The sequence below is a fragment of the Nothoprocta perdicaria genome, unplaced genomic scaffold (genome assembly GCF_003342845.1).
Source record: "Nothoprocta perdicaria isolate Ctin4 unplaced genomic scaffold, notPer1 scaffold_139, whole genome shotgun sequence".
NCBI classification, from domain to species: domain Eukaryota; kingdom Metazoa; phylum Chordata; class Aves; order Tinamiformes; family Tinamidae; genus Nothoprocta; species Nothoprocta perdicaria.
In genome coordinates this window covers 2,078,827-2,097,881 of record NW_020454527.1, presented here as the reverse complement: position 1 = coordinate 2,097,881, position 19,055 = coordinate 2,078,827, and the positions used below count along the sequence as shown (strand labels likewise).

At 46.6% G+C, this 19,055-nt stretch overlaps 1 protein-coding gene across 1 annotated transcript in view; it reads right to left on the bottom strand.

Annotated features, from left to right (window-relative positions):
- The window catches only part of MDGA1 (MAM domain containing glycosylphosphatidylinositol anchor 1), an 85,778-nt gene that overhangs the window by 33,710 nt on the left and 33,013 nt on the right, over positions 1-19,055 (bottom strand). Inside the window, exons 2-5 of the mRNA XM_026034052.1 lie at positions 12,862-13,001; positions 10,436-10,610; positions 5,829-6,025; positions 3,205-3,337 (exon numbers count right to left, since the gene is read on the bottom strand). Coding sequence (XP_025889837.1) covers positions 3,205-3,337; positions 5,829-6,025; positions 10,436-10,610; positions 12,862-13,001 — 645 coding nt within the window. The remainder of the gene's footprint in view (positions 1-3,204; positions 3,338-5,828; positions 6,026-10,435; positions 10,611-12,861; positions 13,002-19,055) is intronic.

The window sequence follows — 19,055 nt, the reverse complement described above, 5'->3', positions numbered from 1 at the left end:
TTGACAAGCCTCGTGGGCAGAGTTTTGAAACAGCATCCAAGGGCTAGCACGCAGTAAGCAGTCACTGAAGGATTTGTATATCCCCCTTGGGTGCTGAGTGATTGCCCACGATTCAGTAAAACACAGTGACTCACCTTGGCGTAGGTGGGCAAGACATCTTCCTGCTGCTGAAAAGCTGTCAGGGGGGTCCCCCTGATACTGAAAAGCTGCTCTTATCACCTAATGGTGAGCTGGTCTCAGCTAAGAGCACAGGCAATGTGGTAGATGCAATGTCTTGCCTGAGAATCTTCCCCCATCCCAGTCAGAGCTAGAGAAGGACTGAGATCAGTCTACATCCAGATGGAAGACATCACATTTAGAGAGCATGAGTCAGGTCTTCATTAATATCACAGAATCACAGAATGGTTAAGGTTGGAAAGGCCCTCTAGAGATCATCTAGTTCAACCCCTCTGCTCAAGTAGGGACACCTAGAGCACAGTAGGTAGCAACATGTAGGGCTCTTGCAATGTTTGAGCTGCACGTATCTGACCAGCACTTATCCTTCTAAGCAGTGACACGTTCTAGGTCAGGTAACATGAAAAGAAGGGGCATGCTGGGGCAAGCCTTGCCTCAGGGCAGGTTGGGCATGTGTTGAGGGACAGGGAACCAGCAAAGCAAGCTCCTACAGTGTGCCACACACACCGTGTCCCAACCAGAGCCCTGGCTGTAGGAGCTCAAATGGTCCCCTATTCCCACTCCTGTCAGTGGATAGGGGTTAACAGTACACAGACATTGTTATGCAGGAGATTAATCTCATTTATTTGTAACCCGTGGCAAATCCTTTTGTTCTTGTCGAAGAAACCTGCTGGCGGAGACTGCTGAGCAGCAAGGGGACCATTAAAAACAAAGAGTCACTTTCAATTCCCTTTGAAGACCAATTTGCTGCAGTAAAACTGCAGAAGAATTAACCAGCTGAGCTGCTTAACTTCACAGAAATCAAGGGAGAGGAAAACATCAGCCCAACCCCACGAGAGCAAGCAACGGTAACCCAGCACAGAGCCAGGCCTGTGGCCTTGCCAAGCACGACCTGCTGCTCAGCAGCCATGGAATAACAAGAGAGCAGAAGAGAGGGCAAAACCTCCTTTGCTTTAAGGTTGCATATTGGGAACTGATTCCTGGCTGCACAGACCAACATGCCGACACAGAGCAGGAGAGCACACGGACCAAAGCAAAGACTACAGCTAAGGAACAGCAAACAAACGGGAAGAAAAGATTCCCTTGGTCCAACACGACCAGATCCATCAGTTCCCCTCAAGGCCTATAATAGCTGAGGGGTATAAATATTTAAAAGATTGATTTCCGTGCACCTCAGAGCCCTTTGGGCCTTCCTCGGTGGCAAAAGTAAAGACATCATGAGCGAAGCTGCTCAGAAGTCTGGACACGGCCACGGCTAAGGAAGTTGCTAATGCACAAGGCGTAAGCGGCAAAGAAGAAACCTATGCGAAAGGAGGACAGAATTAAATATTTTTCCTTAAATATTTTCTCATCTACCCACAATGCTAYCTACAGGGTAAGCCTGACAGAACAAGCATATTTAACATGAAATGCTCTTTAATACAAACACTCCTTACAGCCAACTTCATATTCATCAATAGCTTTGAATAAAATTGGCTATGAACACAAACATTTTTTCATAGTCTCTTTGAGCTTGTGGTATTAAGCTGTACTGAAACTGTGCATAAATATTCATTTAAACCTCATTTAAGAAAAAAGGCAGGGGCAGGGCACCAAAAGCATGTGGACCAAGTTCAGAACTTATTAAGTACCAAAGAAGCTGTAAATTCAGTTATATACTAGCTTCTGATCTGGCTTCAGCCTTAGAATACATTTCCCAGTTTGCTCAGTGAAGAGGTTAGACTGAAAGGAAGGAAAGTTTCCCTGTGTTTGGGCTAGTAGAGGCAGAATGGCCAGAAAGAAAAATATTGATTTTCTAACTGTTCAGACAGGAAAACACAGCTGTGTGAGATTCCTTTCTTCTTCAACAGTACAAGACAAGCTTTTAAAGGGAATATTCCAGCATTCCCTACAGTCTCATTTTGAGATAAACTCAAGCAGCAATAGGAGTTGCTTAAGAAGTGTTCAGAGATCTTACTACAAGGAGAATGCTTTTTCCCTAATGTTAGCTATAGTTAACTTTTTCTCAAGCTCGTTATTTTCTTCTTTCTACATGAACAGATGCAACCACTGCCAGGTGCCCTGGGCTCAGTCAAATCAATAAACATAATTTATACAGTATTAACAATATCCCATCAACAGTTTGCAACATCAAAAGTGTTCTGTTTCTACTTCACAAAGATGACACTAGGGATACAAACTGCTTTGTATTACATTAGAGAGGTGAATAATTCAAACAACTACATTGCCTTTCTTTCTGATCACAGAATACCCCAGAGCCCGAAGCAATTTTCTGACACTTATTCATTATTTGAAAATACTCGACATATTTGAGAGCTTGTTTTTCTGTTTTGTTTTGTTTTTTAATGGACAGGTTGCAATCAGGTCCTTGCAAGTATTTGGTATGTGATATTCAATTATCAACTGGTCATGGCAGGTCAAACAAGAGGTACCACATTGATTCTCCTCAAGACTGGAGGCTCACTAAAGCGCTGCCAGCATGAATATCAGTGTGTAGCTGTAAAAATCTTTATTTTTTGTTTATTGGGAAGATGCTGGAGACATWTGCTTTCCAAAAACATCGACACCAGCAGAACCAGTTAACTGGGAAGTTCCAGAGTGCAGTCTTGCAAACCAGGGCAGAGTCCCTCATAAATGAAACATTTGTAAGAATTTCAGCAGCATCTGCTCTGCTCTACACTATCAAATCTATTTTTAAAGTCACTTAAAATGATAAATAAATAAAAGTCTCTAGATTAAAATCTATGTAGTGCCTCAACACCTACTTGTGGTCTGCTTTAAGGAACTCCTGACAGACCTGGCCAGGGCACCAGCTCTACACAGTGTTAACAGAAATTAAAGTACCCTTGGCCAAAAATATTTTGCATTAAGGGTTTTCTTTTTTTTTCTTAACCACATACGTAAGCATAATGTGATCCATTAATTGCTGTAGCTGTAGACAAGGTATAACGTTACCACGTTGAAGAGGTAATAACAGCTTGGCAGTCAAAACTTGAGAGGGTTGTGAGGCTTCTTCATGGTTGCTCTTACCTGTAGTGTTAGTGAGCTGGAAGGTGATGGATTTGTCAGGGATGCTGCACACGTTCCGTACAGACACCTGACACGTATAACTGGCATAATCCTGGGGCCGCAGGTTCTTTAACTTCAGGACTTTCGTTTCACCCTGGGAGATGAGAAAGAAGCAGCTGCACAGGGGTGTAAAAAGCACAGCTCTCCACTGCAAATTCATCTTGCAGAAGTTGAAAACCCTCAATGTCCAAGACCAGACCCAGACCCTGACCTCACACCAAGATAACACCAGGAGCCCAAATTAAATCAGTGGGGTCACAACACAACAAACCCAGAGCAGGTTCAGGTATCAATGCTAGTCAAAATACGGCTTATTCAACTGTTACACTGTAAAAAAAATCACATTAGAGACAAAAAAAAAATCAGATAAATATTCAAAGAAGTCTTCAAGCCTTTCCGATCTCATTTCTCCAGATTTTAATTTGATTCATGTTAGCATAAACCCAGAGTGACTGCACTGACTTTGACATACTTTTCTCATACTATGGATAACAAGAAGTAAAACAAAACAACAACAAAAATCACACTCTGGCAGTCTATTAGTTACTGCCATATTGCAGCAACAGAACAAAGCTGTTAATTTAACAATAAATGTATTCTGTAAGTTTATATTTATGGGATGTGGAAAGTTCTGAGATGCTTCCTGTGGTTTGCACCCCCTGCAACTCATATGTCTTCTATGACAGCTTGTTGCTATTCTTTTGCCTGTGTTTGTCTAAATTTCTTTTAGAGAAACCATTCCACAAAAGTCTGACAACATGAGAAGGTGTCAGCTTGACAAATCCTCTTGAGACAACCTCAAGGGACAGAAAAAGGAGCTCATGCTAATATTCACAGAACAACGATCTGAACTGGGTAAATTAAAAAGACAAATACTTAGCAGACCATATTCCTATGAAAGGCTCATCCCTTGAGGTTGGCTGCTATGCCACATAAATAATGGCGTTTATAATGTGCCAYGTCAGCTAGTGATTTGCACAGGGTCATACGTATGCAGTTTATTGATTAGCAAATGTTTGGCAAATGTGCATAAGCCTATATTGTAAATCAATTTTTAAAAGCCCATACAGCAAAGTTTTCATTACCTTTCCAATTCTGCTCTCCCCACAGTGCTGTATAAGAGTAGTTTTGTTAACTGCAACTCTTCTTGGCTCAAACTCACATGTTTGCACTGGTCTTAGAGAACTACCAAGGCATTCCTGCAYGAGCACAGCAGTCCCAGTCTCAGAGCTGGGAATGACCCATCATGGCAGGAATGTTGCCTGACAGGAACCACAGGACACCGGGTCATTTATATGTTAATGCTCCTCCACAACATATTTCTGCCACATGCCTTATTTAGCTGATGACAACATCTCAAGTCCTTAAAACAACCCCTCATTAAGCAATATCTCCTGGTAACCACACTGAGCTTAATGAAAGCTGGAAGAGTGCACGGTGGCTTCCTCTAAGGCCAGGAACATCCTAGTCAGATGCTACATAGCAGAAGACTAGATAGAGCTGTCCTCAGGGCCAAACAGCAGTGCTGGCCTTCAGCACTCCTGCAGTTCTGCTGCTAATCTGCAGTTCGCTCTCCTTACCCTCCTGAATATTTCCATCTGACTGCCCATTTTCATGACTTACAGGGTTGCCGTATTTCAATAAAACATGAACATGACTACATTAACTGAAAGGTTGCCCAGGGCATCACTTGGAAGTCAAACTCAGCCAGACTGTGCTCAGGGCCAGCTTTGGGAGCACGGAGAGGTGTGTGGGATGAAACGGATGTCCCCAAGAGCTGCCTTTCCAGGCCTCCTTTGAGGGCCACGGTCGCCTCATGTGATCTAACGGCCTTGCTGAAAGCACTAGGACCCTTTATCATCTGAAGGGCACTCAAAGCTGCAGCATAGCCCAGGATAACATGGCCAAAATGCCCCAGCAAAAACAAACAAACAAACAACTCCTCCAATTTTCCCACTTCCCAGACAGACCTGTTACTGTGAAGACAGCGGCATTCACAGGGGCAACGTGGCTATGCAGGAACAAATCCAACCACACACAAGCAGAGAAAGCAGAAATGACTCAGAATAATACCTTATCACAGGCAGATGCTAAGAAAAGGACTCACATAGCTAGACTGTCTATGTTACTTGTGGCCATTACGAAGAGTTCTTCATTATCTGCCTCTTGAAATCCACCATAATTCCTACCATTCACTCATACTGCTAAACAGGAAGCTCTTATCCCTATTTATGGGGCTTGGTGCTCATTAAGAAAAAGGTTAGTACTGAGAGACGGAGGAGACCCAATCCAGACGGAGGAGACCCAATCTCAGCTACAGGTTGGTGAATAGTCTCAGTCATCCAACCAGCTTCAAGTAAACTGCTCTGGGGGAGAGAGGCAGGGGCTTCCTGGCTACCACATTTTCTTCTGTAGCTCTGTGTTTTGGAGCTCCCCATACTCTAAGCAYGGGCTGTTAACCCTCTGCAGCCAGCGCTCCTTGCAGTGACCACCATGYTAACCCAGCCAGAGAGACACACAACCCCGAACAGAGCACCTGCATCGCTGAGATGCTCAACACAAGCTACGGGTGTGCTTTTCTTCACCTGTGTGTAGAGGGGTTCGTAGATGTCCACTCCGTTGTCCTGACTGTGGGAAAGAGCCTCTGCTCCCCGTTTCCAGATGAAGCGTGCTGGTGGGTTGGAGTTGACAGTACAGCGGAGGAAGACAGTCTTCTCCTGATAGAAACTGCCACGGACATCACTGATGGTCTGGTGAACGGTGAGAACAGGTTCATCTAGATCTGGAAGGAAGGTAGGAAGATCCGCAGCAATTGTTACTGAAGATGGTCAACACACACAGGCTGTAGAGCAGATGGCACTCCAGGGACTATGGGGAGAGGTAAAGCTCCCACGCATCTGGCAATGACAACTCCTGAATTAAGAGCTGTTCTGAGGCCAGATAACACAGATGTTATCTAAAGAGAATGGACAGGAGAAGCCAAAATTCTCCCTCTCACCACACAACATTCAGGGAATAGAAAGCACCCTTTGATTTACAGTTCCCACATGATCCTCAATCAGAGCAACTGTCTACCACACACCTCTCAGAAAAGCAGCCTGCATCACCTTCTCCAGTCTCACCCTCCATCTCAAAACACAGGTCTCTGCTTCATCGAGAGGTCAGAAGGATCCTAGGAAACCCTACTGCATCCTCACTCCTGCTGCTCCCACTTTTATGGGTCTAAGCCCATAGTTTTGAGATGCCTGCACAAAASACATGACAAACCTTCAAGTCAAAGGATGGGGTAGAAATCAGGACAAGATCAAGGAGCTGAAGTGCAGTTATTTCCTAGACAGGAACAAGTCTGGTGGGGTGTCTGCCATGGGAGCATGAGATGCAAAGCATGGTGATATCTGGGTCCAGCATCTCTCTTTTTTAACCTAATAGAACAGCCTCTGTGGGYACCTTCTCCTTTTCATGGTCTGCACTGAATCTCCCTCCTTTTTCAGCTTCTGCATATACTGTGTTCCCACCACTCACCCCTAAGATTCTTTTTTTTTCCTCCCTTCTCACAAGCACACACACAGAAAAAAACATAACAAAAACTCTTCTCAAAATCTTATCATCAGGGATAATACACTCATATACAGCTATCACAACCTGCTCAACAGTTACCTCTCTGCAAGCACACAAGCAATGGCCCTGCAGAGAGCATGTTTCTCAATGCGTTCAGCAGCCCAAGTCSAAGGCACACCATTCTAGAAGGACTGTCTTTCTACAGAAAGAGGGTCCTTCTCTTTGCACCATGTAAGTGAGTTTGAAGGTCTAAGGAAGACCTCAGAAGCCTTTCTTCTCTCAGAATCACCCTGAGACTGACAKGGATTAAACATAAAGATCCCATTTGACAAGACTAGCTGAAATTACTCCTTAAAACTGCAATCTGTCCCCAGGCCCAGGCATCTTGTAAGGTGCCTGTTGAGATCAGTGGAGTCACTCTATTGAGCAACCTTGTGACTCCATCTTCAACTGCAAAGAAAAGGTGAAGCATACACACCCAACCTGCCCTCATGTTGCCAGCACTGTCCTCTGCAAGTGATGCAAGAGAAAACACRAACCCATCATCTCTCACTGTCTTGTGGCACTTAATTTTCAAGATATTGAAAATCAGAATTTTTGTTTTGTTAAGAATTTTTCAGGCTTGGAATTTGGTTCACAGGAAAAAAGGGGGAAGCAGGAGGGTAAGATGAGTTTCTGTTAACATGTCATCCAAATAATGTCAGCATGTTCCCTGCTGAATCACAAGCATGGACTRGTAGATTTGCATATTTTAACATGTTGTATGCTTGGACGACAGGATTTGTAATGAGACCTGAGATTTGTTGTCTGGACCACACCAGAACTCAGTGATATGAGTAGAGCTGTTAGCTGAAAGCTGACAAGGCAGAGGGAAGAAGAAAAAAAAGAGACTGAAGAAAAATTTTTGTGGGTGGAGAAAAAGAMCTCCCTCCCTCCATACAGTGCTCTCTCCACTCAGCCACCAGCTGACTGAATCCTAAATCAAATTCTCTTGATCTAGGACCTTCGGCACAGCCTCTCCTCTTCCCCACTTCCTTCTTCTTGCTGCTCTTTTATTTGCACATCCTTACACAAGTTAGTGCAGCTTCCAGCTCTCTGAGTCTCCAYTTCTCAGCAGGATGCAGAGCAAAACATCTCCCCTGCTTTGCAAAGAAGAGGCCTCCCATCCAGGTCTCCTCCTCTCTCCCATATAGGAAAGATAACCCTCCTTCTGTTGCTAAACCTTTCCTCCATCAAATCTTGCAGCCTCTTTTTTAAATACCAGCCACCCCTAAGCCTAGCCCTCCTGAGAAAAGCTAAATAAGACTGAGGGTGATATACGTGTCCACTGATGTCAGCGAGCTGCACAATGATAAATTTGGCCCAAGGCAGCTCACAGAGATGATCACATGGGATGTTTCATGCGCAATACGGGCTTRTAAACATCCATTCCTTCTTTCCTTCTACTTCTCTCCCTCTCACATAGAAATACTACAAACAGCAGCTCCCTCTCCGCTAGTGTCTACCCAGTGCTTAAAAGACTCACTTGATGCCCACTAGGAGCAAGGGAGTAACTTGCTATATGGGTCAGTGCTTTCAGGTTAACATCCTCTTTGCACCAAATGGTGCTCTCCACATAATCTTGCTGCCTAATACTGCAAGTATGAGTGAGCACTAGCACTGGTTGACAAGGACACCAAGGTTCACAGGAGGGTGATTACTTACCTCTAACTATGAATCTGGGTGCAGGGAAAGAAGGGATTTGTGTTCAAATTCTGGTTCATTCTGCTGAAGTTTGCCTGGGTGAGCATTCAACAAAACTGTGGCTTTTCCTATGTGTTCCCTTTTATCTACAACAAATGCTAGCAGAAAATAGACTCTCCTCCCCAAAAACCAAGTGAGCAGAACAGAGGTGCATTACCAAGTCCATCTGCAGAGTAGATGTTAGTATGAGAAAGCCCTTGGCCACCCCATAGTTCTACAGGTCAGAGCTGCACAAGAACTGTGGGACGCTACATCGCTCTAGCTCCGGTCTGCGCCCTTGAAAGAATTGCCMACAACAGGTAGAGAGAGATTGTGGCCACGGTCCTGTTCCTACAGAGGCAGACCCTGGCAAAGTGTCACAGGGAGGAGTAAGTAAAGTAAGTTCCCTTTTCAACGAAGAACAATCAAATGCCTCCACTACAGCCAGGAAGAGGAATGGGTAGAGAATCCAGGTAAATCCAGGTGAGCATCAGGACTCCTTAGAACAAACCTACTCAGTATGTATGAAGAAATGTTCAGTTGAAGCAGTTTGGTATTTCTGGATGTTAGGAYTGCATTCATACTAGACTGCCTCCAACACAGAGTAGGGCGAAGTAGGAAAAGAGAGGGGTACACCACAGAGGACAGCAGGCAAAGCTCACTTAAAACTGGAGTCTCTCCAATCTACATAATACAAATGTACATCAGGAGCCTACCAAAGCCAGGGCATKTTCAAGTCTATGGGGCACCTTGGGAGGTTCTAAACTGAAGGCAGAAGTTTGCCTGAAGGCACCATCTTGCATCCCTGGGCTAGACAGTGGGCCCAGGAGGAACCTTGGCAGGCCTGCGGCCAGCAAAACTCTGCTCAGACTCCAGACAGCTACCTGGGCTGTGAAACCTGCAGGAATCTGCTGAAAGAACCACAGAGCAGCTCAGCACAAAAGACAGGCTTGCTAGAAGGATTTTGAGGAATACAGTGAGCAGGGGCAAAAGGAGAACTCCAGTTTCTTTATAATATTTCACTTTTTTAAAAAAAAAAGATTATCAATCTCGTGATGGCAAGGCTCTTGCAGTACAGTGAACAGGTGCATTTAGTGCTGCCAGGGCTATAGAAAACGGCAGCAGCTGAAAGCCACAGTGAATATCTTGGTAATCTTCCTCATGTCTCCTCAAAAGTTGCCTGAACATTAGACCTTTGATTCCTTCTATATGAAAGGTACTAGACAAGCTTAATTTTCCTTCCTTTTAGCTGAAACAGCCCAAGAATAATCATTAATCTAGCATGAGAGGCTTTCAAAACATGAGATCCACGTCAAGACAAAGATCCACCGAGGGCATACCCAGAGTACAAGAGAAAAGCAGGGCAACCAGTCACAGAAACTTCGGGTCACTACTAAAAGAATCTGGAGGTTCTCAGAGCTTCTCCTCTTGCACATTTACTTATTCGTAACTCAGCCTCCTCAGGTGCATCCCAGAATCYTTTACTCTATTTACACTATCCGGCAGAGGTGGCATTACTGGGAGCAGGACACTGGCTTCAGGAGTGCTCCCAGGCATTCAAAGTGCTGCTCATTTGAAAGAGAAGAAAAAGCTGGTTTCAAAAGGGACATAAAGAAAGCAGGAGCCATCTACAACACTACGCACCAGAGAAGTGTTAAGAAATGCCCTAACAGTGACAGGGGTAACAGTATATAGGAAAGCATGGTTTAACAAGGACAGGCAAAATCATCTTTCTTTTTAGACAGGCCTGGCCCCTCAGAGAGAYGGACCCTGGAGACATCTCATTGGTGCCTGTGCTCCTGATTTGGGTTTGCACGGTGCTAGGGCAATGCAGCTCCCTGCCAGCCCCGCAGCAGGACAGAGACACACAGTAGAACTGTGGGAAGGTCTGGGTTGCCACTTAATGACTTACACTGCACATCTACTCGAATGGACTTGATGGCAGGGACCCCAACCCCATTTTCTGCTTTACAGTAATAGCGGCCCCCCTGCAGCCTTTGGATCTTCTCAATCCGAAGGGTCTCGTTAAGCACCGATGTCTCTTGGAATTTGTCCGAGGCACTGCCGGCGGTTTTGGTCCACCTCACCTGCAGGAAAAGAACGGGAGATTCAATGCAAGCTACTGGCAATTCAAACCAAAGATCCAGGGCATGGCAGTGCTCCCTTTCCTCCTTTTCCCTTCCCCTGGACTCACACAAATGGACCCTAAAGCCCATTACTGYCAGAGCTTAACCAAGTTCAACTGCTGAGCTCCATGCGTCTCAACAGTCTCAATATCCCAAATGCCACTTCTCACCTATCACCAACCCTTAGCAGCTACTATAATCCCCTAATTCACCAGACACACRCTGCATATTTACCCCTCCAGCTCTGGTCCTGGAAACCCAGCAGCTGAGTTCAATACCACCAYCTGTACACAGCTCTGGAGTTTCAGTATTAAGCCCTGGTATCCTGTATGGTCCATAAGCCAGGAATCTACCACAGATACCAGCTSATAGCTGCAGAGCTTTTACTGCACTTCATGCAGGGCCCTTTTGCYTCTCTCTGGACAACAAGGCTACTTCAGCTGTTTGCCTCTCCAAGCAAGATGTGCAACTGCAGTTGCTCCTGCTCTTACCCCTTCCCCAAGGAACCTCTTTGTGTATTACTTTTGTAAGTCATCCTTTTGCCGTGCACAAGCTTTTACTTTTTTTTCTTTTTTCTTTAAAGATATAGAAAATGAAAAAAAAAAAACAGATTTTGGGCTGTTTTGCATTTTTTTTTTTGTCCTTATGTCACATGTTCTACTCTTTAGATCCTGGCTTGTGGGGCCACAGTCAGAATATTTCACAGTGAATGGTGGCAAGAAGATGGCATGTTTAAACATTGAGCTACTATTCTTTTAGGTTTGTAAGGAGATACAGACTGAGCAGGAGCTGTAAAGACTTTTCTGCAGCTCAGACAACGAAAGAGAGATGACTTTTCTCAGGTCAGTGGTCTCCTATATCAACAGCTTCCTTTCTCAGGGCTAGTGACTCTGGTTGTCTTCCATGTCAGTGCTGTCTARCTTCTAGGACTGAGATCAAGCAACRTCAGCCAACATAAAGSAGGTRAATTTCTAGTCAGTTTTGGCCACATAAGAGAAGCAGATATCCTGACCYCATCCCGCCTTCCCCTTAGGCCAGTGAATCATCTGAATGATGCTGATGCTCTAGAAGAAACAGGGGGAGCTTCTTCCAAGACCAGCAAGCTGAGCAGATTTTCTCAACTAATGACTATGGATTTTTTAACCTTTGTATGATGGCCCCAAGTCTTTCAGTTTCTCCAGTTCACAAGGACACACCAGTTGGCTCTTTAATCTTTTCTATTTCAACGTCATTTAAGTATTTTGGTCACATTTTCAAGCTTTAAGTTGCTGATAGAAGAAGAAAAGATTAAAACAAGGTGAGGATACAAGTTTAGATGGAAGAGAAATCTGTCCACAAGGAAGGACAGCAGAGACAGGACACATGTTATGTTTCATGCAAAGGGGCTCCAGCCTCCCAGTCACGTGTGGTTCTACACTCCGGTCTCAGTCTCTATGTGGGCAATGACAAACCACAGTGTCGCTCACTAGTGTGTTGTCTCCATCAAGCTCTGCTCCAGCAAAAGCAGGAGCTCTGCTKCTCTTGGCTCGAATCCCCATGACTTACCTGCATCTTCCCACACCTTCAACGTGCTCRGGAAGGACCAGCCCTGCTGTTTTCCTTGCTCATGCCAGTCAGCCACAGCTCACCACTGTCACAGGCCCAGGCTGATCATCCTRACGAGCCTGGCTCAGATGATTTCCCTTTTATTGCTTCTAGGATACGCTTTGATGGATAATCTGTTCCTGGTTCTACTAACTGGGTTTCTCTCCCTCTCCTTTGTCACCTCTTCTCAGCCAAGTAACTTCTCACAAGCAAGTCCGTGGAGGGGGTGATTGGCATGCACAGATGGATGACTTCTCACAACAAATGTCTCTGCCTGGGTTGGGGAAGGGGCCAAGAAGGCACATGTATTGTGGCTGGCTCCCTTGTGTGTATTCTGGCACATCCAACCTTACAGCATGTGCTAGTCACTGCTCCTGCCACACATTGTCCCAGTGCAGGCAGGCACACAGCCTGATCCAGCACCTCCTCAGACATCCCCCCACTAGCACTGAACCCGACTGCTTAAGTGTCCGAAGGGAGGAGAGATCTGAGACTGTGCAACCTCTGAGGGTCCTTGGGGAAGAGCTAGAGCAGGGAGCCATGCTCAGCTCCACACCAAGAGCTCCAGTGAGCTCTGACCACAGAGTAGACAGCAGGGAGTGCAGTGACAGGCCAGTCTAAAACTTACCTGTGGCCGGGGATGTCCTGTGACCAGACACTGCAAGACCAGCGTGTCCCCCTCCCGGATTGTGTAAACACGCTCGCTGATGTTGTCCTCCTTCACCACACACGCCTGCCCGGCATGAATGATTTGGGCCTGAGCAGGAGCTGTGCAAAGGAAAGAAGAGGTAGAGAGGGAAAGGAGCAACAACCGCAATCTGTTGCCCGCTGACTGAGGTGGCTGGTCTCCCAGTGGGGTGCAAGAACAGCTTCCTGTTGCACAGTGGGGAAAGAGAACAGGCACGAGACACACAAAGGTGCCACAGGATAGAAAACTGAGCCATTCTCCTCCCCTTCTGCTGAGCAGTTGGTATCAACTGCTGGTTTAAAACCTTTAGTCCTATTGGGATTAGGAGCTCTAGGGACTGATGAGGAGAATAGGCGCTYGACTGGGACATCATCCTGTAAGGAATCAAAGACCCCCTGCTCTCATCCCTTTCAGGGATAGAGCATAAGGCAAGTGGTTGAAGCAGGAACTTTGTAAAAATCACACAGCTGCTCTGTGCCTGTCTAAGCAAATTTGACGACTGTGATTTACATCRCAGGGGGCCACGATAACTACTGAGCAGTGTTAGAAAGGGCCTTGAAGCTTGTATGGCTTTTAGCATGCTTCCCCAGAGCAGACACTACACACTTGGCAGGAAACACAAGTCTTCCCCACACACAGAGCAACGCGTCTCAGTCCTGACCCAGAGCACAGAGCCCCTAAGGCAGCAGGGGATCTGTAGCCTCCAGGGCTCTCTGCTCCCAGTAGAGCTCTAAGCGGAGCACAGGTATTGCCAGTCTAGCCAGAAAAAGGAGCAGAGATCAGCAAAATGGAAAATAYGCAGAAAAGAAGTCTCCAGAGCAAAGCTGCAAAGCTTCCTGTCCCAAAACACCAGCTAGGCCCCACTGCAGCCCTGCCCGCAATAAGGAAGGAAAATCTTTCGGAAAACAGGAGCTTATAAGGAGAAAAAAAAGCCTCAGCCCTTGGCTCCTCACTGCCAAGGCATTCAAGTGAGCGCTGCAGCAGCCATGATGTATCGAAGGTGACGGGGCAGCCCAGAGGGACACCTGGGCTTATTCAAGGGGAAAACCCTGGTCACACTTCAAGGAACAGAGAAACCCACAAACYCATCTAAGAATGGGTACCTTGGTGAGAGCCCCCAGGGTATAGTTCCCCATCTTGCTACAACGCTTCCAGGTGGCTTCAGTGTCACAGTTCTAGTTGCCATTAGTGAAATACAACACAACCCAGACAAGCCACAGAGGAGAAGATCAAAGCCCGTCGCCTTAGSAAGCCCTCTGAGCCAGGCACAGCTTTTACGCCACCTGCTAAAGCCAAACCAAGCGCCCGTTTTCCCCTCGAGTGCTCTATGCACAATCATGTGTGGAACAGAAGCACTCAGATTTAGCCCAGTGTAACCTGCCCGCAGCAGAGCCGGGGCAGCAGAGAGGATGTGCCCTTGCAGCGAGGCCRTGTGACACCGTGTCCTCCAAGGCAGGGCAGCCACAGGGCAGCAAACTGCTCCCACAGCCGGGGCTCCCTCCTTCCGCACCCCATCCAGCCTGGCAGAGCCTCCTCGGCAAAGGCCACCATAGGCTTTTTACTGCACGGACGTCTGCCCGACAGAGCCAGCGCGGTTATGGGAGCACCGCGATGGACGGCAGCGATGCGGAGGGCGCCCTCAGGGCTCCCAGAACACCCGGCCACCTCGCGTGGCCACCACGACACAGCGAGGCYGAGAGCTGCGGCGGCCGCGCGACCGTCCCCTCGCTGAACGCACAAGGGGAAAGCGGCAAAGGGAGCCCGAGGGCCCTGCATGCACGTGCCGGTGCAAATAGGCATGCACACATCTGTAGCGGCGTGTGCATATAATATCCAGTGTGTTTATGCATTTTAATTGAAGTGAAATGGTAACTCAGCAAGAGAAATCCACATGAAAGCTCATCAAACGAGCCAGGCAGAGGGACAAGTCATATGCCCACATAACCTTTGCCAACATCCCTTGATCCAGACAACAGCCCCTCATCGTGCTGTCTCTACTCCCTTTGCAAACAGGGATTTGCTGCAAAAGCTAATTTCCAGCTACCCCATGGAGAATCAAGATTTTTATCTGCTGTTCTTGCTCCCAGTTAAATATTTCCCKAAGTTGTTCTGCTGTACCCAGCCTATCTCCCTAGCCTTTAGTCTTACTATTTTCACTGTGGCCATCCCACACCGTTTTGTTCTCCTATCTTGTTTAACCCTCTCCTCTCACTTGCCTAGGAGTACTTCTATATGGGGAACATAAAGCTCACTGTTAAAAGGAGTTGAAGGTTTTCTGCTACAATCCCAGTGCCAAAAATATTTTTCATCATTATTTCCTCTCTGGGTTTGGCAGAAGCACGTTTCAAACTAACCCTTGTTTTGCAGTATGAAGTATTGTATGTCACTGTTCTATARCAAAATATCTGTCATAATTTTGTGTTATGTCACTGCACCCTCCAACAACTTGCTTTTGTTGCCTTCAGTAGGATCCTCAGCTTTACTCACAGCAGACATCACTGCAAATGAATTCCTGCTACTCATCAAGCTGCAGCATCTCTCTCGCAACCACAGCACTAGCCTCTGGCAAGAACAAGGCTCATTACATTGGTGCCTTGAACCCCATTTGAACCCATGTCTCTCAAAAGGGAACTCACAACACCTGTGGTTGTCTTGGAGGAAAGAAAACATTCAGGTGGATGGAATAGGAGTCTGGGCGAAACTCTGCCTTGGATTTCAGCTTGACAGGAGTTTGGTGGGACAGGCTAAGCAGAGGACCAACYTGGCTCTTAAGGGATGACACTAAACAACAAGGCAAGACTCCAGGAGATCTTGGCTCCAAGTTCAACCTACAAACACATACAGGAAGACTGGGAAAGACACCTCRTAGCACAAGGAGATCATGAGGCTTGACTGCCCTGGCCACATGCTCCAACAGAACGGATACTTTATTGCCTGACATCATCCCAGGTCTCCTGGAGGATTTCTGCACACAGTTTGTGTGTTACCAGCACAACAGAACGGCAGGACCATGCTTGTCAGACAAACAGTTTTACAGAAGTCCCTTAGGAAGGGCAAGAAAGGTTGGAGCATGAGGCCAAGTAGCTGTAATGGAAGCAGCAATCCTGGCTGYTCTCAGCAGAGCTCCAGCGAGAAAGAGCCTTGCACAGATAAGCCCAGCCCTGCAAAGTTTTGCTGAACCAAGATCCCTCTCTGACCAACCCTTTGGGTCAGCAAACATACATAAATCCCCCTCAAAAGACCCATGATGACCTCTGGGATAAAAAGCATCAGGCCTCCTCTGCAGGCCTGCAACACCCTTGTGTCTATGCAAAGATTGCCAACTATGTTGTCACATGATACATCTATAGAAAAAAAAACCAGAAAAGATAAAATAGCTTTTCCTAGAGCAACGTCTTGCACAATGTTATTAATGCCATAACCTGGAAAGTTTGAGACACTCTTCTACTTGGAGGTTGCTAATATCATTGAAATGTAGAAAAGAAGACAGAAAGCATCTTCTAGAATGGATTGGAAACATCTGTATTTGGTTTGCAGTCTACTCGATTCATTTTTTGAGCTGGKATCCTATCTCTACCATGCTGATGATGAGAACTCCCTCAAGCTCCCTCATAGAGGGTTGAGAGAAAGGTAAGAGAATGACAAGACATCCAAAAGCTGCACATCCAGCCTTCGCTGGGAAAAAATTCCACCCCGCAAACATGCGGCACGATGGGATTACTGGTGCAGGTCAAGCAGTTCAGCAGACATCTCCATGACCTAGCAGCCTTGCTAAGTAAGAGTGCTCTCCTCAAGTGGTCACAAGGGTTTTGCCTCTCTCCTCTCTTCTTTGGACTCAAAATCCACTCATTCCCAAAGTCACTGCCGGCACTGCTTGTTCCGTTTCCTTCCTTTTCTTTCCTATTTTAAGCCACTTTGGTACAGCAGCRACTTCTCAACAAAGTGCCTGAGCACACAGATCTAGAGAACCACACACTTTGAAACCCAGCTGTTGTTTTATTGCTGGACCATTTAACACAGGAGATGAAAGGAGAGAACAACACAGACGCGTCAGTCCTTCAAAGGGGAAGAAAAAAAAAAAAAAGCCAATTTGCTAATCATCTGTCAACTGGATTAGCTGCAAAGGTGCCTAATTCCAGGCAAGGGATAACCATAGGCTCCTTTTCATATCAAAAGGGGGAAAAAAATGCACCAGGCAGCAGCTGCAGCTCCTGGACCACTGACAGTGGTAAGGGCAGACAGAGCAGTTTCRAACACTCTTCTCCACCAGAATATGCAGAGAAAGCTCCAGACTTTGCTAAGGACCAAACGAGGAMATTGCCCATGTCTCACCCATGTGCTAAAACCATGTCTGGAATCAGAGGAAGGCAGAGAGAGACTCAAGCATCGRGTGGATTAAAAACAACACTGAGGGCAAAGGACAAACCAGGGCGAATCAGGGCAGACYGACTCAGATTGCGAAGGACTAGGAAGAGCTCCAGGAAGAGCCAGCTCATGCTGGACGTTAAGCTAAGCTTTAAAGTCTGGACTCTAAAGYGCTTAGATGAAAACTGGGGCCTGGCAAACATTTGGAATAGTGCAAGAGGTGCCCAAGCAGAGGGCTGTCCTATACAGAAGTCCCATGGGAGCGTCACACGCTCAGCGTGGCTGCCCCTGAGGGGGCACCAGCCAGGGGCACAGGCGAAGAAGAGCACCTCGGGTTTGGAGCAGCCCTGAGCAGCTCCTGCAGAGCTCTCTGTTTGTATGGCCAAGCTCCACCTTTGTCAGAAGATCTTATGCRGAGGCAGAGCCCCGTGCACACCACAAAGCCCACTTGAGAAACTGGGTAAATACCCAGGCACTTAACCTGTGCTAAATTCTCACCCGTCACGGCTCCGGGGCTCCCAGGGCTGCTTCCAAGGCAGCTCAGGGATGTGTGGGCAATCACACCCTGACGGCAGGGCAAACATTTCCTCCACATAGCAGGAGCATTCGACACACGGCCACATTTWCCTGCTGCTGCGCCCAACCTCTGCGCAAAGTGAAAGGCTACTTCAATCATGAAATCAAGGGAGGTGGCAATTGCTGTGTGAGCRAGAGGGTGAGAAGAGCAGCAGGAAAGATAAAATACTGAATGCTGAAAATGTCCATTTCATTCTCTACATAGCTGGWAAGAACTGGAAGCACAAATGTTGCCTTTAATTCAACATGGAAAGTGGTAGGCGCAGGGAAAGTGCCCTTCCCGTTGGGCACAGCTTATCTCCTAACTGGAGTCTAGTGCCTTAGAATGCAAAGGCCGCCCGTTAGCCTCCAAGCCTGCCTAATATAGCACTAGATTCACACTCACAAGCAGTGAGGGAAGGAACCTTATGGTACAGGTCAGAAGGATTCACTAAAGGAAAACTGATGYCCCCTGGATATTCTCCCATCTTTTTTTTCTCCAGCACAGGCAACTCAAGCCCAAAGACTACTGGCAGCAAACGAAACAGCTTATAGAGCAAAAAGTCAATAGGAGAGCTCAACTCCACCCCAAAGCAACAGAGAGCACAGCAGGGAAATACCTGCAAAGAGGCAGCAAAGCTGAGGCCACTGGGGCTGCGCGACACCTTTGGAAACCCAGGCAAACAGAGTTTTATCTTGACAGCATCCTGCGTCTCCCTGCAACGCCTCTGGTGCCCTTAAAAGCCCTTAATGTCCCCAGTTCTTTCCCTCTCAAGTACCAATAATTAATAACCGCGTGACAGCCAAGCGAGCAATTCCCTCTGGTTCCGATAAGAGGAGCTGACATCTCCCTAACCCCGCTGCCTCCATTGTTTCATTCTCTTTGTTTATTGATCCTTTTATGCACATAATGCAAATTGACATTTAATAATTCAGCCGAGTTAATGGTGCTTAAATACTAAAAGGCTTTTCTCTTTTAATTAGCTGTAGCAAAATACGCAACAAAAGAGTGCTAGATAGACACCCTTTGAAACACTCTTGTCCAAGTTTTGGCATTTTCCTAGGCAGGGAAAGGAAGAGTTCAAGGGAAATTTTGTACAAAGCTCCCACTCTTGCTAGGAAGGTCACTAGAAGACGGAAGCATTTCCAAGGGCTTTGATTCAGAGAGTGTATTTATCTTCGTCAGTTCTTTGCGTTCTCTCCCTTCTGCTAAT